We start from the raw sequence: 22,471 nt of genomic DNA on the forward strand, positions 1-22,471 counted from the left end.
TTGGCGTCCTCAGTAACCCAGAACCGTGGACGGAAGAGATGCTCAGTGAGAGAAGGGAAAAAAGAGAGCGAGAGAGGTGAACAGCGAGCACACACAAAAGGCATCGCGGGACTGACGTGTGATGCGCCCACAGGGCCGCAAGGGAAAGTACAGCCCTCTCTTATTTTTCTTAAAGGGGAAATATCCATCTTTCAGCCTCTAAAGCGTTTCTCCTTAAAGGGGCCGCACGGATCTCGTAAACGCGGTTGCCTAGGAAACACTGCGCATGTTCGGTCTCACTTCTCCAGGGGGGTGGTCCCTGCGGTGCCTCCGGGTAAGTCCCACCCCCGCCAGACTCTCCCGCTGCTCCTCTCGTATCCCCGCCGGGTTCGTGATCAGGGTCAGTCACCACACGTTTGTGTCTGTGACCCCTGCCTCGGGCCGCCCTCCGGGCGCTAGAGTGGATGCAGCGGGATCGCAGGAGCCAACTGGTCATCACACCCCCCGCCCCCCGCCCCGCTGGCGCAGCCCCGCCGCCAGCAGCTGCCCAGAGAACACTTACTGGACGAAGACCCGTGAGGGGGGGTCAGCCGGCCCGACGGGACTGGAGGCGGAAGCTTGAGAAGTGGAGCAGCCCCAGAAAGCTGAGTCGTGTGACATCAGGCCAAGGGAAGGGGCTGCCAGGGACCCTGTAAACGCTCTTACACGCCTTACACACCCCCCTCCACTGGCCAACCGCCCACGCGTACGTTTCCCTTTAAAGACGCTTAAAAGGAATTTGGGGTCTTCCCTGGCGGTCCGCTGGTGAAGACTCCGGGCTCCCAAGGCAGGGGGTCCGGCTTCGATCCCTGGTCCGGGAACTAGATCCCGCGTGCATGCCGCGACCAAGAGTTCCCATGCCGCAACTAAGGAGCCCTCGAGCCACAACTAAGGAGCCCTCGAGCCGCAACTAAGGAGCCCTCGAGCCGCAACTAAGACCCGGCACAACCAAATAAATAAATAAATAAATAAATAAATAAATATACAACAAAAAATAAAGTTAAAAAAAAAAAAAAAAGGGATTTGGAAGAACCTCATGGGATCAAAGAGAGAATTTGTTTTTTGTTTTGAAAGAACTTCAGAGATCATGTCAAACCCCTGCAAGGCCTTCATTAATAAGCAGTAAAATATAATCCATTCTCCACAATTTAACTGATCACAAGACCAATGCAAAAGAGCCCCATCAGTGAGACTCAGAAGAACATGACGCAGAGGCCTCCCCGGAGAGGGTCTCCGCGTGCTCGGGGAGAGGGCGCAGATCTGGCAACCCCACGCACCCCCGTCTCACCACAAGTAGGCACATCTTCCTCCGCTGAGGAGGTCTGTTCATCTGTCGATGGCTTTTTCTTTCCCAAACCGATGATCTTGGTGATTTTTTTCCCAGTGACTTTAGACACAGTTCCCTTGGCCTCTGATTTGGAACTTTTTTTCCTCTTAACTGTGAAGAAAGGTGACGACAAAAAAGCATGTTTCAACGATAGACTTTAACTGAAAAGAAACATCAAAATAAAGCATGACTCATGGCCGATTTTCTTTCCCCAAATTTCTACCTACTGAGCACCTGCAGTGCATCAGCTACTCGTCTGGATACAAGAGGACACAGCAGAAAACAGGCGCTCCCAGGAAGCTTGTGTTCCACAGCAGGCTGAGCACACACACACACACACGCACACACGTGTACACACGTGCTCGCACGCACACGCACACACCCACACACACCCCTGAGGGAGGTCGGATGATGGAAAGGCCTTTGTAGACCTAAACTAGGGTTACGTGGTACAGGGACCGGGCCGTCAGGAAGCAGAGGAGCTAAATACCAATACAAGGCAGCATCTGTGCAGAAACCCGAGGGAAGAGCCGTCCGGGCAAGAAGAGCATCAGCTAACACAGAGCCTGTGACGCTGGAAGGAGCCGGACACGTCTAGAAACACAAGACAGGCTCGGGCAGCTGCAACCTGGCCAGCACAGGGAGGGGTCCGGCAGGTGAGGGGGCAGGGGGACTCAGCGAGCCTCCACCAGCCCCTCACTGACCTGTCAGACTCACACGGGATTCTGCCCCATCGGGAGCTCTTAGACCAGCAGCCTGCATTCCAGCCCCATGTGTTCTGTTTGGCCTACAGTGCTAAACCGTATGCACAAAACTCATGAATGTTTTGCATGAAGATGAATGACTTCTGGCTTCCCTTGGAAAACGGGAAAGTCTGGCGACTCTGAACCCACATTTTGGTAAGCGACGGCGGGCGGAGACAGGGCCTGAGAAGCCGCAGCTGTGCGCAAGGACCTACGTGCCCAGCTGACAACAGTCCCCGGACCCCAGCCGATTGAGCGCCAGCAGCCGGCTGCTATCCTGTGCCTGACCCGTGGCGGCAATCTGCTCTCTCCAGCCCCTGCGGGCTTTGTCTACGACCTCCGACAGAATCACAGGGGTGGGGACCAGGCGCAGAACCAGAGTGGATGCTAAGGATGTGTCCAGGACTGAGGGACAAGACCCTTCCCACCAGAGCACTTCCGGGCAGGTGAGCCGTCACTTGAGGGCTGTTCTGTGCCTGGCGCTGGGACCAAGGGCCTCGCTCAGTGTGGATGGTCTGGGAGAGCCCTGGAGGGACCCACAGCATCAAGGCCAGACACCATCACCTGAACCCCCGAGAACCCCAACAGCCCCTGCTCGGTCCTCTCCAGGAGGATCCCTCACCCCTCTGTAACTCAGAGGGTGGCATGGACCTTTCAGAAAATGTAATGAAAGTCAAGAATTCCTTCCCCACCCCTCTCCCTGTGGACACAGAACATGCACGAACATCACACAGGATAATTTCAGAGGAAGAGGATTCAGGGATGTGAGATTATAAACTATGGGCCTCATTCCTAAACCTACCCTCTAAAAGCGTACGCCCTCCCCCCTCCTTTCTACCACATGAGCTGCTCTCAGTGGGGGGCGGGGAAGCCGTCCCCTTCTCTAGTTCCACTCTGCCACCCGCCCCACGCCCAGGGAACGAGGCCAGCGCGCATCTGCCCACGCCCAGGCCTGCCTCATCTGGGCTCTGCAGATCTTCTTCCCCCCACCCCACCCCCCGGACTCAGTGAGGTCCCGTGAGGCCAGGCACTGTGCTTGAACACTTATTTCCTCTCCAGAAAGAAACAACAGTTAACAACGTCTGAGGCAGGAGGTGCTACATTATAGTTTTAAAAAGAAGCCGCACTACATTTCAGGGTAATCAGCACTACGGACTGAATGTTTGCATCTCCCCAGAATTCACATGTTGAAGCCCTAACCCCATAGTGTGGCTGTATTTGGAGATGGGGTCCCTAAGGAAGCACTGAAGGTTAAATGAGGTCTTAAGGGTGGGGCCCTGATCAGACAGGATTTGTGTACTCATGGGGAAAGGCCACATGAGGACACAGTGAGGGGTGGCCGTCTGCAAGCCAGGAAGGGGGCCCCCACCAGCACCCAACACTGACGGCACCTTGATCTCGGGCTTCTGGCCTCCAGAACTGTGAGAAATAAACTTCTGTTGTTTAAGCCACCCAGTCTGTGATATCTTGTTATGGAAGCCTGAGTTGACTAGTACAAGCACTTCTACGTTATTTTAAACAAATCAGGTCATATTAGAAACACAGAACACAGGACTGTCACTCCCACCTGCTCCTGACACTCTCCCACCACACGCAACCCCTTGTAAAATAAAGCACCAAGAATCCACTTTAATCTCTTGGTCTGAAGGCACACCTGCCCCCCAGCTGCCATCAGACATGGAGTCCGGGGTTGGAATACCTGTATCACTGATTTCAGTTCAACCAAACCCACAGTGAAAGCAGCAATGGATGACCCTTCTTAGCTGTTTCTAAAGAGCCTGAAGTTGGTCTTTGACCAGAACCCCACTCAAGCTAATAAGCTTTAAAAAGAGAAGATCCTCTCAGCGAGGACAGTCCGTGCCCGGAAGGGACCTTCTGCAAAGCTCAGGAGCACGAATCAGTCCTTCCCTGCAGCTCAGAGTGACAAGTGAGAAAGCCAGGATGTTAGATTTACTTCCAGTTTTACTAGGATTTGCTCCTGTTGGGAAAGTACTTGCTGGACTCTGGCTACAAAGAAAGGACATAATAAAGACTTTTAATTCCTTGAACGTCCACTGCTTTTTTGCAAAAGCAAAAGTGAGGCTGTCCTTGGAAGAAAAAGCCACAGGATGTAGGAACGTGAGAAAGAAATCACGAGAACATGTTGATGCTATTCAATAAACAAAAGTCAGAATTTAGCACATATAATAGAATTACGAAGAAAAACCTAAAAACTCAGAACTCTCAACTCACTGAAGCTGTACAATAGAAGGGCTGCAGAGTTTAAATGCCATCAGTGTCAACGTGGTGCGCTGGGGTGGAGGCGGTGTTGACAGGCACTGAAGCAAAGCTAATTCGCAGCATTTTTAAAGCTGTAAATGTCATAAACCCAGATGGTTCCCTCTTATCCTACATAAATGGGAGTGTAGGTCTTTTGGTATTTAGGCAGGTGGGAGGAATATCATCAGACTACTGATTTGCTAAGTCTACCAACAGACCCGTTAACCTGTGATTAAATGGTACACGTGCTCAATGCGAGTTGGGGACAGTTGTCACTTCCACACAGATCAGCCCTAGGGACTCAATTCTCTTTGCTCATGTCAGCTGCGGTATCTGTAGGAACTCTACTAACTTCACCCCAAATCCCACCATACTGGCTCATTACATGCCAGGGCCTGACACCTTGAAAGAAGAAACCAGAGTTTTAGAGTCATTGCCTGTGGCTTTGGTCACAGAATCTGGATGGTGTCCATGTACAGTTGACAGTCTAACATTTAGGAGAAGCTGCAGGAGTTGGGGATTACTCCCACGCAACCAGCAGAGAAATCTGTCTGAGTCACGACATGGCTGGGATCAAGGGAGCTTTACTAGAATTTCTCAATTACAAGCTAATCAAGAGAGCGCAGCAAGGATAAAAGCTAAGGTAGACGGTCAGAATGTATTTAGGCTGTTAGCTTCCTTCAGTGACTATTCATTGGGGGTCTACTATAGGCAAAGCACCATTGCCAGGCAAAAAGTGTTTGAACCAAGGTCACCTTTACAAAGCACAGAAGGCTGCTCTTGTTAAAAGGAAACAGAAGACTATCAGATGCAGACATATTCACTTACCTGTATATCTAGACGTATATATCATTCTGTAGAACCTAATTTCATGCAGGGGCACTGGGAGAGGAAATCACAAACAAGAAAAGAGACCAGCCAAAGCAATGCCCGCTGAGCCTTGGCATCTGAGCAGGAACCCTGAGATTGTATGTTGTTCTGTTTCAGGGCAAAACTTAAAGATAGCTTTCCTGTCTTTGATTACACATAATGTGCCCTGTGAAGACACAGATGATACCTTCCACTGAATAACTTCCGATGGAAAGAACTAAAATTACACTCAAGATACAACCGAGTTAGAAAATCACATGGGCCAAGGCAGAGATCACGACCCTCTGGCGTGAACCTTGAAATATCACAATAGCCCAGACGGTTTAGGCTCCAAGATTCTTAGTGGCCGGAATTGCTATTTGGTTTAAGGCCAGGAGACCTCTGAGTCTCTCTGAGCCAGAAGACACCTGCACCACCCCAGCAACTGAGTGCAGTTGAGCTGGGCAGGCAGAACTGCTCACCTGGGAAGCACAGAGGCTCCTGGCCTTGCACAGGGAAAACTTCCTCACCACCCACTAACCCCACCCCTCCTCTGGGCCCACACACTGCGCAGGAAACTAGAAGTCAAGCCACAGACTGGGACAAGATGTGTGCAAAAGACATCTGATAGAGCAGGGGTCCCCAACCCCCAGGCCGCGGACCAGCACCGGTCCGCAGCCTGTTAGGAACCAGGCTGTGGAGGAGAAGGTGAGTGGCGGGCAAGCGAGCGAAGCTTCATCTGTATTTACAGCTGCTCCCCATCACTCGCGTTACCACCTGGATCATCCCCCGCCCCGGCCCCGTCCGTGGAAAACTTGTTTTCCATGAAACTCATCCCTGGTGCCAAAAAGGCTGGGGACCGCTGTGACAGAGGACTTGCATTCAGAATAGATAAAGAATTCTCAGAAGTCAGTATGAACAAAAAAATCCAATAAGAATATGCAAAGATAATAAACGGCTGGCAAAAAAGCACACTAAAAAATGTTCAACATTGTTAGTCGTAGGGAAATGTGTTTTAAAGTCACAATTACACAGCATTACACACCTATCAAGATGGCTAAAATAAAAAGAAAAGAACAAAACAAAACAAAGATGACAATAAAAGGCTGGTGAGAAGGCACATGAATGCCTGTGACCACAAGAGTCCCACTCTGCAGTATCAGCCGAGAGAAATGAAAACGTGTTCATGCAAAAGCCTGTTTGTGGATGTCTACGACGGCTTTACTTGTAAACCACTCAGACCTGGAAGCAGCCCAGCTGTTCTTCAGTCGGGGAGTGGATAAACTAACTGGTCCATCCACACTGGAATCCTCTCAGCCTAGAAAAGGGACAGACTACTGACCCACCACATGGACGCATCCCAAATGCAATACACTGAGTGAGAGAAGCCAGACCCAGAAGGTTGCACCCTGTATGATCCCACTTACAGGACAGAAAACAGGCCACTGGTTGCCAAGGAACATTTTGGGGTGATAGAAATGTTCTACATCTCGATTGTGATGAAGGGTACACGCATGTGTTTGTCAAAGAACCGTACACCAAAAAGGGTGAATTTGACTCTATATAATTTACACCTTTATAAAGCTGACTTTAAAAAAAAAAGAATTCAGTATTTGTACCCCCATGTCCATAGCAACATTATTCACCATAGCCAAAAGGTGGAAGCAACCCAAGTGTCCATCAGTGCATGACCGGATAAACAAAGGAACGAAATGTGGTCCATCCACACAAGGGAATATTATTCAGCCTTAAAAAGGAAGGAAATCCTGTCACGTGCTACAATGTGGATGAACCTTGAGGACAGCATGCCGAGTGAAATACGTGACATTAGCCAGTCACGAAAAAGACAAATACTATAGGATTCCATTTATATGAGGTCTCTAGAGTCATCAAAAATTATAGAGACAGAAAGTAGAATGGCAGTTGCCAGGAGCAGGGGGGAGGGTAGAATGGGGAGCTAGTGTTTCATGGGGACAGAGCTGCAGTTTACAAGATGAGAAAAGTTCTAGAGACCCATGGTGGTGACGGCTGCACAACACTGTGAAGATACCTAATGCCGCTGAACTGGGCTTAAAAATGGTTAAGACAGTAAATTTCATGTTATCTGTATTTTACCACAATTAAAAAAGAATTTTTTTTAATGAAGGTGAAATAAAGATATTTTCAGACAATCTTTTTTAAAAAGATCAGAAATCTCCTCATTTTAAGGATGGGGAAACTGAGGCTCACCAAAGAGGAAAAACTTGCTCACAATCTCACTCTCCAGCAAAGGCAGCATTGGGATGGGCACGTGGGTTCCCGGTCTCATCATCCAAAGCTCTTTTCCCTGAAAATCATGTCTCCCAGCAAGATGCTGGCAGCCCCCCAATGCAAATTTGTCTCAGTGATAAATCAGGTGAGGAAGTAACCTGCTGTAAGTCATGAATTAAAATATACGCAGGGCCCATATCAAAACAGTAGGAGAAAACCTGGCCAACGTTTGGTAGGACTGAAAGAAAGACACGGAGGAGTAGTATCAACCAAAGGGGTTTCTCTGGATTTCTGCGGGTGTAACACAGAATGATGACATCTGCATAACTGAATTACCGAGGACATTTTCCATACAGAGTTTACAGACCCGGCTGCAGTGCTTCTGTTTTGGGTTTTTTTTTGGTTTATCTATTTTTGGCACGAACAGAACTCACCTTGTTCTTTTCCGTTACACACAGCAATTCCATTTTCTGTAACACCCTCCCCATCTGAGCTTGGTCTCTCTGAAGACAGTTTCTGTGAGGAGGATCAAAAGATTAAGTTATTCTTACAATGGCCACACTGACCAAGTGATGCATCATGGATCCATCAAAAGTCATCTCAAAAGCGAAAGAAAATGTGGGCCACATTCTTAATAATCTGGAGACAGGGCTCAACTATAACACAGACTACCTGGTTGGTTTGCTACAAGAGCTTTAAAAACATCGAAAGAATAAAGAAAAAAGTCCCTGAGGTTATACTAACACACGGTATAGTACCAAGCTTGTTTCAATCAAATCACTTTTTCTTGCAAATAATTTTGAAAAAAATATTGGGTTGGCCAAAAAATTTGTTCGGGTTTTTCCATAAGCTGTTACGGAAAAACCCGAACTAACTTTTTGGCCAACCAAATATTAGGAGTACATAAAATATTCCCCCTTACCAAGCCACATTATCCTTCCAGCAATAAATCCTATGCCATTCATTTAATTTCCTCCCAGCATTCACCAATAACTGGGCGAGTGTCAAGTATCTGCTCATAACAATACAGTCAGAATATACACAGAGAGATGAGTTACTATCAAAACCATCAAAGGGCACAGGGATACTTTTAATTATTTTAGTCCTAATATATGGATTTGAGGAGCATAATTAGGACTCTAGGTTAGTATCAGGAGAAGAGACATAGTTCTGAGCACAACCCCTTCCATTCCAACCAGAGACCCTGTGGAGTCACAGTGAAGGAAATGGCTCCAGAACACCCGTCCTCAGAACCTCCAATTACACCCCAGGGCCACAGAGGCTGGCCAGCGGGGAGACAATCAAAATATCCGGATGATACCAGAACACAGGGACACACACGCTCACCTCGTGATAAGGGGTCCAGGCAGTGCTGGGCCAAGATGGCAGGCAGGTGCCAGTAAACCCCAGCGGCACCGGCAAGAGCCAAAGTAAAAGAATTATGGCTGGGCTTCCCTGGTGGTGCAGTGGCTGAGAATCTGCCTGCCAATGCAGGGGACACGGGTTCGAGCCCTGGTCTGGGAAGATCCCACATGCCGCGGAGCAACTGGGCCCGTGAGCCACAACTACTGAGCCTGCGCGTCTGGAGCCTGTGCTCCGCAACAAGAGAGGCCGCCATAGTGAGAGGCCCGCGCACCGCGATGAAGGGTGGCCCCCGCTCGCCGCAACTGGAGAAAGCCCTCACACAAAAACGAAGACCCAACACAGCCAAAAATAAATTAATTAATTAATTAAAAAAAGAAAAAAAAAAAAAAGAATTACGGCTTTAGTGGGACCCTAGTATGTGCCGTATTCCAGTGATAGTCAGACTGAAAGCCCAGCTCTCAGGCCACGAAGCACCCCTGGGATCCGGGTCAACAGGTCCAGCCAGGCACTAACAATACCACCTTAGAAACCAAGATAGTAAAAGAGAACTGCCAGCTCCCGTGTGAGTGGGTGAAAGAACAACCCTGACGTACTGCTGATGAGAACCAGCATCAAAGCTTGAATAGGATCAAACTTCTGGAAAGTAACTTGCTTAGCCCCATGAATCAAAATCTTTAAAAATTCTATCCTTTGGTCTAGTAAGCCAGCTTCTAGGAATCTTTTCTCAGGTAATAGTCAGAGAAGCAGCAAAGATTTACACAAAAGTGTCAGGTTATTTTACACGACTCAAAAAAGAAAAAAAAGAGCCTAATGGGGGGGTGTATATAAATAATAGAGTTATATGAATTTGATATTACTCAGGTGATAAAAATGCAAACATGCTTGTTGCATGTTATGTGTTTTCAAAAACCTGGAAAACTGCTAACAGTATAAAGGTTAACTGAAAAGAAAAAAGGAAAAAGCAGCATAAGAAATTTTATGCATCAGATTATCCAAACTGTAAAAGAAACATATGAATAGAAAAAAACTGGTTTAAAAACATGCAGAGCTTTGAGAGGAGCTCTAGACTCCTAAGTGACTTTATCCATCCTATTTCTGTTTCTTTACTTTCTAAATTTTCTGCAGTGAACAGGCATTAGTTTTGTAATCAGGAAAAAAGAGAAATAGGCCTGCTATGTCACAATATCAGGGTGAGGGTTGTGAGGTTAACTTTATATGTCAACTTGGAGGGTGTCTGTGGATGAAACTAACATTTAAACTGGTGAACTTTGGGGCTTCCCTGGTGGTGCTGTGGTTAAGAATCCACCTGCCAATGCAGGGGACATGGGTTCGACCCCTGGTCTGGGAAGATCCCACATGCCGCGGAGCAACTAAGCCCATGCGCCCCAACCACTGAGCCTGCGCTCTAGAGCCTGCAAGCCACAACTACTGAGCCCGCGTGCCACAGCTACTGAAGCCCGCGTGCCTAGAGCCCGTGCTCCGCAACAAGAGAAGCCACCGCAATGAGAAGCCCACGCACCGCAACAAAGAGTAGCCCCAGCTCACCGCAACTAGAGAAAAGCCTGCGTGCAGCAACGAAGACCCAACGCAGCCAAAACTAAATACATAGATAAATAAATAAAATAAATTTTAAAATATAAAAAAATAAATTGGTGAACTTTGAGTAAGCAGATTGCCCTCCATAGTGTAGGTGGGTCTCACCCAAGCAGTTGAAGGTCTGAATTAAAAAAATAAAAAATGGGCCTCCCAAGCAAGGGGTGGTGGGGGGCAGTCCTCCTGAAGACTTCACCTGCGCCATCAGCTCTCCTAGGTCTCCAGCCTAAGGCCCCACAATGCAGATTTTGGACTCACCTGTCTCCATAACCTTGTGAGCCAATTCCTCATAATAAATCTCTCAGTATGTATATAATTGTATATGTAGAATTTTATTTTTATTGAAATTTTATGTATATTTTATAATATACATAAAATTGGTGTACACATACATACATACACACCCCACTGGTTCTGTTTCTCTGGAGAACCCTGACTAAAACAAGAATAGACAAAAAAGGATCTATTCACTGGTAGGGCAGGGGCCAAACAGGGAGAGCTCAGAAAGTTCCTGAGACAGAGGCTACCGACAAAACACGGTGGGGCAGGAAGCCAGGGATCTCCATGGAAACGAGATCTCTGCACATACAGGCAAACAGAGCTCCATCAGGGACAGACAGCAGGAGTGCCGGGTTCACGCGCTCTGGCAGGAAGCGCTAGCCCTACCCACCTGCTGCGTGCTCACGGTGCCCAAGTACAGAGCAGAGAAGGACAGGAAGTGTTACCCATCTGTTGGGAATAAACCTCTGGGAAGGTGCACTGACGAAGCACCTGCTGTATTCCAGAAGAACACAGAGCTGCCTGCGGATCTCATGCTGCTGTGTAACAGCAGGTGACCTTGATCACCTTAAATCCTGTGCCCCCTTTACAGCCATTCCTGCATCTACAGCTGGGAAGAATAAAACTAACCATGCAATCTGTAAAACAGCTAACCTGAGCTTCGTACAGAGCAGGCAGAGGGGAAGCAGGGCTGCATTATTTTTTTCCTTTTTTCTTTTTTCAACCAGAAGTGCTGAAATATCAGAGGTGTTATGAAAACTTTGAGGAAGGCCCGAGTTAACTGTAAGGTTAATTCCTAGAAAGAAACATGCCCCTTACCTTCTCCAGTTCTGCCTTGTGCACCGGGGAGCTGGAGGGGGGAGGACATTCCGAGTCTGCTGGCCCGCTGCAGCCGCTGTAGATCTCTCTGACCACCTGTGGTGAGTGCACAAGGGCAGAGATGGTTACACAAGGGTCCAAGCAGAGGCAGGAGGTGCGGTAGGAAAGTCCGAGGGGTCAGAGGCATCTGGATTTAAGCTCCAGGATGCCAGGCACTCGTTTGTTCATTCTTTCACTCCTCATTCACCGAATGTCTATCCCATCCTGGTACCGACAGAGGTTCTGGGATACAGAAGGGAACGGTGTAGTGAGAGTCCTGCCCTCATGGGGCTTCCGCTCCAGTAGAAGTTAGATACCACGATAAACAATGAATATCACCAAAAAATGGAGGTAAGACAGCAGTCGGTGCTACAAAGAATAGAAGAGGGTCTTTAACAAAAAGGGGTGGCTGATTTAGATCAAGAGAGGCCTTCCTGGGATGACACGTGAGCTGAGAGCTGAGCTCAATGACCAGAAGGATGCAGCCGCGTGAAGAACCGGCGGAAAGGGTTCTAGGCAGAGGGGACAAGGTGCAAGGCCCTGTGGTGGATGTGAAGAGCTTACGGAAGACCCAGAGTACCACGGGCCAGGAGATGGGCTGGGAGGGGCCAGCGGGAGCTCAACAGGCTGATGCTCTTGGCCGTGGATGGAATGAGCCGCCGGGGGGAGGGGGAGGCAAAGCAGGACGGAGACCCAGGAGAAGACCTCAAGCCGGTCAGGACATGGGGTGGAGCCAAAGGAGAGAAGCATCTGGAAGAGTCTGAGCTGCAATGGACAGGGAAGCCAGAAGCAAACCAGAAGAGCTCACCTCCAAGACGAGGGAGCAGGAGGGAGAGAGCTGGGAGAGACGGCAAGGCAGATGGTGTTCAGAGGAGTGTCTCTGAGGCAGGCGGAGGGACTGGGAGCGGGTGGGCACGGCCGGAGGGGACACCTAGGGAGGAGCTGAGTGGAGGAAGGCCTCTGCAGAGACAGGAGGGGGACGGGGCTCTAGAGAAGCAGGGGAGGATGCAGGAAGGCTGGCGCAGGCGGCAGCAGGAGTCTGAGGAGGCGCCTGACTGCTTTGTGAGGCAAGCACATCAGTACTGGCCGAGAGGCGTCACCTCTCCGACCTCAGCGTCCTTACTAGCAAAGGAAGGCGTTATCAACATGACCTGCCTTGTACTTACGGCTGAATGAAGAGAAAACGTGACCCTGTATGCAAGATGCCTCAGCCAGCACCTGCACGTGTACATTGAAGACATGGTGGCCGCTGTCACCAGCACCGTCATCACTGCCAAGCACCTGTACGGTTTATGCTGAGAGCTCAGAAAGGGATCCTGGCCCAGACCCGCAGGTGTCAGGACCATCTTGTGGCACTACTGGCAATCACAGCCACCCTTGCGGCCACCCACTGTCCCTTCTGTCCTTCCTGAGCTCCTGCAAGGAGCTGGGCGTGGTTCTGATCACTGGGGACATGCAGCAAACAAGACAGACAAGCTCCCGGGTTGGTGCAACTTACACTCTGGTGAATGCAGAGCTAGCAGGCAAAGCTTTCAAAATGTCTTCTATTCTTTTTGGAACTAAGCTGCAATTTGGGTTCAACCCAAGTGCCTTCGGAGAAAAAAATAAAAAAGCAATGCCAAAGCCCCAGCTATCTGTGTAGTGACTTTGCAATATGATCTCAGCAGACACATCCAGATCCCCTTGGCTTGCTCTGGGCTTGGGATGGGAGCCAGGAACTGACAGGAGGCCGGGACAGCATTTCCAGCCATCGTGCGCTCAGCTGCTTCACGAAAAAGCAACGGAGTGAGGTCCACGTTGGAGAATAAAACAGGAAAAAAAGGAAAAGAAGAAACCCAGAGAGCTTGCTGCAGTGTGTTTCTCCTTGTTGAGTCTGAGGTGTGAAAACGTAAGCAAAGGTGACCCCAACCCAGGTGACCTGCGCCTCCTGAATGTCTCCGAGTGGAAAAGATTCCCTCAGTTTTGCGTTTCATGCTAATTTCACTGCTGCTTTTTTTGCAGCAGGTCTTTATTCCCTCACCTCCCCTGTGTTTCTCAAACCTTCAGTTGACAAGGCACACTTTTATCTGACCTAAGGATGAGACTTTTTCTTCCCTCTTGGGAAAGGGTATAATGCAATGGAAAACTCCTGGGCTTCTGCATCTGATGGGAGCTGGGCTTGAAACCCCAGTCCCACCACCAGCTCCAGAGGCACGGCTGACCCACCCAGGCTGTGAGCCTCCGTCTCTGCCCAGAACGTGTGAAAGCGACGCCCACTGGGACAGCTCAACAAGGACGCCAACGTGCGCTCTCTTCTCGCGACCAGAGCGGTACATACACGAAAATGCGTTCAATTGTACACACACTGCTAAGGGTCTCGAGGTCCTTGTTTCACACTAGAAGGTTAAACCCCACAAAACACTACCTGCAGAAACCTATCTCTGGCAAAAGCTTTTATGCAAAACACAGTTGTCTTTTTCCTTTCCTTTTTCTTTTTCTTTTTTCCAAAGGGGGAAGGATCTACGAAGCTCCAGTCAGATCTCAGGTATCTCCTGGAGAAGGTGTGCTCCCCTCTCGGCTGGACGGGACTCATCCTTCGTGAGCAGCCTGGGTCCCCCGTGACCAGGAAGCCTGCTCGGACCCCCCCCCGCATGGGACACAACGCAGCTGCCCCTCCACGGGCCACGCACAGCACTCAGGCCCTGGTCACGGGCATCCTGGACCCGCAGGTCTGCTGCTTCTATCAAGCCAGGCTCACTTTCAGAGAAGGGGCTCCGTCTCACTTAGGCTGGTATTCCCAATGCCTAGCACATAACAGCGACTAAAAAAAAGTTTGATGAAAGAAAAAGAGGAGGGAATGAAGAGATAAATTCGACCTGAAATTCCCTATGAGAAAAAAAAAAAAAAAGGTGTGAATGAAAAACAGAAGGAAAGAGACTAGGCCATCACTTGAGAAAAGTAAAGCCTTGTGACAAAGTTTCCCTAGTCCTCTGCATAGATTCCTAAAATCCTCAGGGACGGGGAAGTTTTAAAAAATAAAAGAGAGGGAGGGCACTTCCCTGGTGGTGCAGTGGTTAAGAACCCGCCTGCCAATGCAGGGGACACGGGTTCGAGCCCTGTCCGGGAAGATCCCACATGCCGCGGAGCAACTAAGCCCATGCGCCACAACTACTGACTGAGCCCGCGCTCTAGAGCTCGAGAGCCACAACTGCTGGGCCCACGCACCTGGAGCCCGTGCTCTGCAACAAAGAGAAGCCACCGCAATGAGAAGCCCGCGTGCAGCAACGAGGAGTAGCCCCCGCTCGCCACAACTAGAGAAAGACCGCGCGCAGCAACGAAGACCCAACACAGCCAAAAATTAAATTAATTAATTAATTTAAAAAAAAAAAAAGAGAGAGAAAGAAAAAGAGCATCAGCTAAAAGCCATGCCTGCAGCACCAACACACCCCAGCCTCGCCAACTTCCTCCCACTCTCCTGGTCACTGGACTGTCCCCTCCACTCTCCCCTGTCCCATATCAGGTCCTGTTTTTCCCACAAACAAACGTTTGGGGAACTGAGGAATCTCTGAAGCCCTGAACCCAGGGGAGGTTACCGAGCTGTCAAAGCCAACTCACAAAATGCAATCACCCTTCTGAGAAGCCTTTCCTGATGAAGCCAACCCAAATATCCACATGCTTACAATGCTGTACATAGATCAACTATACCTCTTCCTCCCTATTAGTTTCTCCCTTCTAGAACTTAAATTCCTCATGGAGAGAATAGAATGAGGTGGATTCGGTAGACCAGAGGAGACCCAGCATGCCTGGGGCCAGGTGGGGTTATTCATCGTATCCCAGCAACATGAGACTATTTAATAACAGTAATTACATCCCAGGTACAGAGAAAGGCACTGCTGAAAAGATCAATGAGAGAAACCAGCCTTTCTTTCCGTGGGTTTTATCAAACGGTTGGATTATTTCAGGTTATCTTCATGAAACTGTCTTTCTTCTCTGATCGCTGTTTATTGCCATATTGCCCCTGCAGAGTTCATTCAGAAGTAGTAAATAAAAGGTTTATGATCCGATTTCTCAAATAGCTGCAAATGAGGTTTTTATACTAATATACTTCTTTTGAAAGAGCCATGTTCTGTGAGAAGTTTAATACGTATTTAAGAGAACTGGATCCAAATTCAGAATCACAAATCTCTCAAAATACAAATTGTTTTATGTTCTGTGGTATTTTTGTTTGCTTTTAACTTGAGCCTGCATCTCCAGAAACACAATCTCTGCACATTTTTTAAGGAAATCTGACCCGCTGCATTTCTGGGAATATTGACTCTTGTCTTCCGAGTGAGCCCCAACAAGATGGCTCGTGTTTTCAGCATCTGTACACACACACACACCGAGAGTGAACTTTGGCAAGAGCTGCTGGTAATGGAAGTTGCAGACCAAAAGGACAGAAACAAATTTGGTAACGATCCTTGAAGAAGTGTCTGTCAAGTCCCGTACTGGCCCAACAAAAGCCCCAGGCTTCTCATACCTGACAGAGGGAGTGTGTGTGACTTACCGAAAAGGTCTTTAATTGTTACACTGAAGCCACGTTTCGAAATACTGAACACCTGGATAATAGGTTTAGGACAGTATGGGAGAAGAGGAGTTTATATGAATAAAAGACTTGGCATCCGTTTTACAAAGCAATTCATGTCAGAGAGTTGTTAGAATTTTCACAGAAGGAATCCTAAGACGTGATACTAATAAATCACAAATTTCAACTGTTTGTTACAGTTCTAAGAGTGTGTTTATATAACTTTTTCATTCTAGCTTTTTGACCATTCTGATCAGTATTATTTCCACTTGATAGATAAATGGGAAAGACTTTGCTGACCAAAAATATCATAATGAGTTAAAGGCATTCTCAGAATATACTCCAGATTTCCAGGCTTTTCATTCAATCTTCTGTCACTCTAACACGCTATCATCAAGATAAAGAAGGGTTGTTTCTTTTACATAGTTCTTTAAGAAGAAGAATCTACTTCAGTCATAAAGATGTGGCCTTGACAAGGTGAAATAAAAAAAACATGATGACAGCATTGACTTCTTACACATAAAACTATGATTTCAAAGTTTTTAATCATTTAGAAAAAAAAAGTTGGAAGCCACATACTAGCTGATTTCAAGGCTCTCTAAAGCTGCAGCAATCAAGACAATGTGGCATTGACATGAGGATATACAAACAGACAAATGAAACAGAACAAGGAGCCCAGAAAAGGACCCACACATAACACAATCAACTGATTTCCAATCGTGGTAATTAAGTCCATTTCAATGGTACTAAAATAACTGACTATGCATATGGAAGAAAATGAATCTTGACTCCCACATCTCATCCTGTACATGAAAACCAATATGCATGAATCAGAGACCTAAAGAGCCAGTAAAATTCTGGAAGAAAATACAGGTTCTATCTTGGTGACTTGGAATATGCTAAAATTGGGGGGGGGGGCGGTTGGCAGGATGCAAAAAGTACTGACTATAGAGGTAAAGACTGATACGCCAGATTTCAGATTTAACAATTCCTGTTCATCAAAAGGTACCATTAAGGAAGATAATTAATCTACAGATTAATCAGAGAGTAATTCTTTAAGGCAAGAAACACTGAGAGGAAGAGGGTTTTCGGGTTTTAACTACCAGTAAATATAACCATTTAAATTTTGTATGCAACAAATAACATAGCCTCAAAAATAATAAGCAAAAACTAACAGAAATAAAAAAGGCATAGATAAATTCATAATCAAAGTGGTAGATATTCCCACATCTCTCCCTTTGAGTAACTGATAAAACAAATAAATAAATTAGTAAGGATATAGAAGATTTGAACATGACAATTAATGACTGTGATCTAACAACCATATATAGAAGAGTACCCCAAGCAAATGCATAATACACATCTCTTACAAGTAGACACTGAACACTTACCAAAACTGACTACATGTTGAGCAATAAATCAAGTCTATAAATTTCTACTTTGTGAAACCATATGAAGTTCTGTGACTACAGTGGAATTAAACTAGACATGTAAAACAATCAGATAATTTTTTTAAAAATCACTGAATACTTGGAAACTAAGCAATATATTCCCAAATAAACCATTAGTAAAAAAGGGAATCACAACAGAAATTAGGAAATATTTTAAATTGAATGATAGGGGACTTCCCTGGTGGTGCAGTGGTTAAGAATCCTCCTGCCAATGCAGGGGACATGGATTCGATTCCTGGTCTGGGAAGATCCCATGTGCCGTGGAGCAACTAAGCCTGTGTGCCACAACTACTGCGCCTATGCTCTAGAGCCCATGTGCCACAACTACTGAAGCCTGTGCACGTAGAGCCCATGCTCTGCAACAAGAGAAGCCACTGCAATGAGAAGCCCACACACCGCAACAAAGAGTAGTCCCCACTCGCTGCAACTAGAGAAAGCCCACGCTCAGTAACAAAGACCCTCTGCAGCCAAAAAACAAAACAAAAAAATCATTAAACTGAATGATAAAAACACACACAAAAAAAATCAAAATAGAGGATGCAGCTAAAACTGTACTTAGAGGGAAATGCATAGCTTTAAAATCCATATACACACACACACACACACACACACACACACATATGGAAAGGGCTAACAATCAATTATCTAAGTACACAATTCAAGAAGTTGGGATAATTACAGAAAATTAAGCCAAAACAAAGTGAAAGAAGAGGATAACTTAATAAAATAGAAAACAATAGTACTATAGAGAAAAATGAACAGAGGAAAAATTTGGTTTTTTTGAAAGAACTAATAAGATGGATAAACTTCTGGCAAGACTGATGAAGAAAAAAGGGCAGCACATGGTATCTTGACTTCTGGTTGCCACATAGAAAGGCACGCAGGCCACCACTCTCACCTTGACAACTAAAACAAGGTGGGTGAGCTCTAAAAAATATTCAGAGAGAATATCCCAGCAAACCAAAGAGCTGGCCAGCATCAGGCCAAAAAGAAAACCAAGCTGGTCCAGAAAGCTACCATGTGTCTGTAGCATACAGAGACCTCCAGACTTCCACCACAGCTCAGAACCTGAGCCACACTGATGGAAAATTCCATATCCAGCCCTGAAACCATGTGAAGGCAAGAGCAAAGTGAATCAAAGTAAAGCTGCAGCCCAGTCCAGATCTGCCTCAACTACAGGTGAGACGGAGGCAGCCCACCTATGAGCAGCAGACGGGAGAAGGGACACACCCTTTTCTGAAGGAAACAGTAATTACTTCAGTCTCTACTGTTCTTTTACACAAAGCAGATGGAATACAATGTAAACTCATGAGACAAATTCAATAGAAACAGTCCTAGAGATGATCCAAACATCAGAATTACAAAAGACTTTAAAATAACTATGATAGGAAGTCAAAACAGATCGTGAAAAAGGCATTAAGACATGTGTGAAGAGACAGGGAATTTCAGAAGAGAGATGGAAACTATTTTTTTAAAAAAAGCAAAAGAAAAATGCTAGAAGTGAAAAATAGAATGTCACAAAAGAATAATTCATAAGATGGGCTTAAGGGCACACTGGACACAGAGGAGGAAAGGACCAGTAAATTTGAGGATGGGTAAATCTAAAGTATCCACCCAAACTGAAACACACGGAAGAGTGAAGAAAAACAGAACAGAGAAACCAAAATCCATGGGATATTCCAAATGACCTAACATGTACCAACAAATTTTAAAAGGAGAGGAGAGAAAAAATGAGCCAGAAAAACATTTGAAGAGACAATAGCCAAAAACGGTCCCAAACTGATGAAAGACATCAACCTACAGAACAAAAAAAAACTCTGAGAAAGATAAAAACCTATAGAGCCACACACAGACACCTCACAGTCAACTGCTGAAAACCAAAGATTAAAAAAGCAAATCTTAAAGGGAGCCACGAAAAAAAAAATGACACATCACATTCAAAGGTACAATTGATACAAGTGATGGCTAACTTCTCACCAAAAGTTAAGGTGAAATAAAGACATTTCCAGTCAAAGCTGAAAGGAGAAGAAAAAAACAAACAAACAAAAAGCGGAAAGGAGTTATTTCCAGAAGGTCTGCTCTATAAGAAATCATTTTATTTTAATAATTTCTTTAGGGTGAAAGGAAATGATGATACTACATGGAGGTCCTTCTTCAGGAAGGAACAAAGTAAGGGGAGATGCCTGGGAGAATACGAAAGACCTTTCTTGGGACTTCCCTGGCAGTCCAGTGGTTAAGACTCTTCCACTGCAGGGGGTGCAGGTTTGATCCCTGGTCGGGGAACTAAGATCAACATTTCTTCAAGGACACACAGGATGAGGTTCTATGAGCTCAAGTATACAATAAACTTGTTTGTGATCCTCCTTGAGAAGTCTGGCAAAACCACAACGATACTCTCCTAGCACATTAAATCATGCTGAAAACTCTTTTCAACTGTATTCCTCTAAAACTGGTTGAAACCAGGTGCTGTAAAACCCATACATTACCCAGCAGGGAGTGGGGGAGAAAAGCAAGAAAAGGACGGATGCAATTTACCAAGATCAGCGCTAGGACTCTCATGGCTTCTCCTTAGAAAAGGACAGTGGTGTCTACAGTGCAGCCAATTTCCTTTCAACATCCTCTTTGGTATAGACCTTTAAGAGTCGTTTTGGGATGTTTATTAATTTATTTGCAATAGGGGATATGGCAGATGACTGGCACATGGTTTCCTCTCTGTGGGCACACAGGAAGATGTTTCCCAGACTCCTTGCAGGTCTGGGCAAAGGAGGGTGGGAGGAAGGGATGTGAACACTCGTAGCTCTGGCCCCTAAAAACAGCCTGCTGTCATCTTGATTTCCAAACAGATTTCAACAGGAGCTTGTATGTTTACTAACACCACCAATAATAGCAGCTTGCACTTACATATGTGCTCATACAGGCGAGGTGTTCTCCTAAACACTTTATATCTTTTTTTTTTAATTTTTATTTATTTATTTATGGCTGTGTTGGGTCTTCGTTGCTGTGCGAGGGCTTTTCTCTAGTTATGGCAAGCGGGGGCCACTCTTCATTGCGGTGCACAGGCCTCTCACTATCGCGGCCTCTTTTGTTGCAGAGCACAGGCCCCAGATGCGCAGGCTCAGTAATTGTGGCTCACGGGCCTAGTTGCTCCGCGGCATGTGGGATCCTCCCAGACCAGGGCGCGAACCCGTGTCCCCTGCACCGGCAGGCAGACTCTCAACCATTGCGCCACCAGGGAAGCCCCAACACGTTATATCTTAACGTGGTTGCAGCCTCACAACAACTCTAAAAAGCAGACACTACTTTCAACCCCTCGCATTTTCATAGATGAGAAAACTGAGGCACGGGGAAGTCAAGGAGCTCATCTAAGACACTCAGTGAGTGACTGGCGGGGCAGAGGTCAGAACCCAGCGTCGGACTCCAGTCTGAGCTCTAGCGAAACTGTCTTTCTACACAGTGCTAGCTCACCACCTTCTCCTTCCTGGCTCCTTTACAGTTATTATAATGAATTTCAGAAGCAGTTATAAGAGTCAAATAAAACTTTAGTGGAAATGGCTGTGGAATGCCATTTACCTTAACAGCCTGTCTGCCTGCAGAAACACTTACTTGCTCTCCAACGCTCTCTTCCATGAGGACTTTTATCCAAGTGGAAATGAGCAGGCTGGGCTAGAGCTGTGATTACCAAACCTGGCTTGGCCTCGGGCATTGGGAGGTTCCTTAAAAATAGATTTCTGAGCAGAATATCTACAAAAAGGGCAAAGGATATAAACAGACAGTTCACAGAAACAGTAATACAGCCATAGGCTCTTGAACCCTATAAAAAGATGCTCAATGTCATTCATAATGAGAGAAATGCAGATTAAAACTAGATGAGATATCATTTTCCCTTATCGGGCTGGCAAAAATTCAAAAGTTGATAACACAGGCTGCTGGCAGGACAGTAAACTGGTAAACCTACAAAGTGATTCAACTGTATCTCAAAATTAAAATTGCTTATAACCTTCATGCAAACAATTCCTCTGTTTGGAAATGCAGTCTACAGACTAGCAAAACCGTGAGATGATGCGGGCACAGGATTAACATTATAGAAACTCCCTGTCACATCAAAAGAATGACAACAACCCAATATCCACAACTAGAAGATAAGATTTTTTTAAAGTATATTCTATTTATAAAATGAAATGCTATGTATTGTAAAAGAGAATAAGTGCTCTATTCTCTAACTTGGAGAAAAAAAAAATCTCCAAGATGCTCTATTTAGGAAAAAAAAAACAAGGTGCAGAACCTTGTTTCTGCACCCTTTTTATGAGGGTGGGGGGAGGGGTATTGAAACTTGCATTTCTATTTGCTGCATAGGTACAAAGAAACTCAAAGGAGACATACAGAGTGTCTGCTCTCACACATTGCTGGTAGAAGGACAACTGTACAAACAACCCTGGAGAACAACTTATGAGGCTCTAGTAATGCCGAAGATGTGCACATATCCACACCAGCAATTCCAATACACGGTCTCCATCCTAGAGAAACCAGGACACCGAGACCAGGTGACCCGCACGAGAATGCTCACTGAACACTGCCCGTGACAGTGAGAGGGTGCAAGCAAATGAGTGAGTGAAAAAAGCAGGCTGCAGAACACGTGCAGTTTGAAGCCATTTACATGGAAATTTTAAACATGAAAAATAATATCATTTCTTGTTTATGAGTACAGACATTGTAAGTAAAAAGTATTTCTAAAGTATACCTAGATAATAATAAAGACCAAATTCAAGATACAAGTGACCTTGGAAGAGGGAGAGAATTTTTATTTTTAATGATTAACATCTTTACTAATGATAAAGCCCTTATAAATGGTTCAAAAAGAATAAAAAGACACAATCGAGGGAGAGAGAATTAATAGGGCAGGCATGTTTCAATTACATCTGTGGCTTTCTGGATCTCA

The 22,471-nt window shown here is 46.2% G+C and overlaps 1 protein-coding gene across 4 annotated transcripts in view; it reads right to left on the reverse strand.

The window, feature by feature from the left end:
* AFAP1 (actin filament associated protein 1) overlaps positions 1 to 22,471 on the reverse strand; it is a 155,745-nt gene that overhangs the window by 43,012 nt on the left and 90,262 nt on the right. For all 4 annotated transcript variants that reach the window (XM_057546343.1, XM_057546342.1, XM_057546340.1 and 1 more), the window contains 3 exons: positions 11,503 to 11,598; positions 7,881 to 7,962; positions 1,307 to 1,456 (listed from right to left, as the gene is read on the reverse strand). In XM_057546343.1, the coding sequence (XP_057402326.1) occupies positions 1,307 to 1,456; positions 7,881 to 7,962; positions 11,503 to 11,598 (328 nt within the window). The remainder of the gene's footprint in view (positions 1 to 1,306; positions 1,457 to 7,880; positions 7,963 to 11,502; positions 11,599 to 22,471) is intronic.

This window comes from Balaenoptera acutorostrata, chromosome 5, assembly GCF_949987535.1.
Source record: "Balaenoptera acutorostrata chromosome 5, mBalAcu1.1, whole genome shotgun sequence".
Classification (NCBI taxonomy): Eukaryota; Metazoa; Chordata; class Mammalia; order Artiodactyla; family Balaenopteridae; genus Balaenoptera; species Balaenoptera acutorostrata.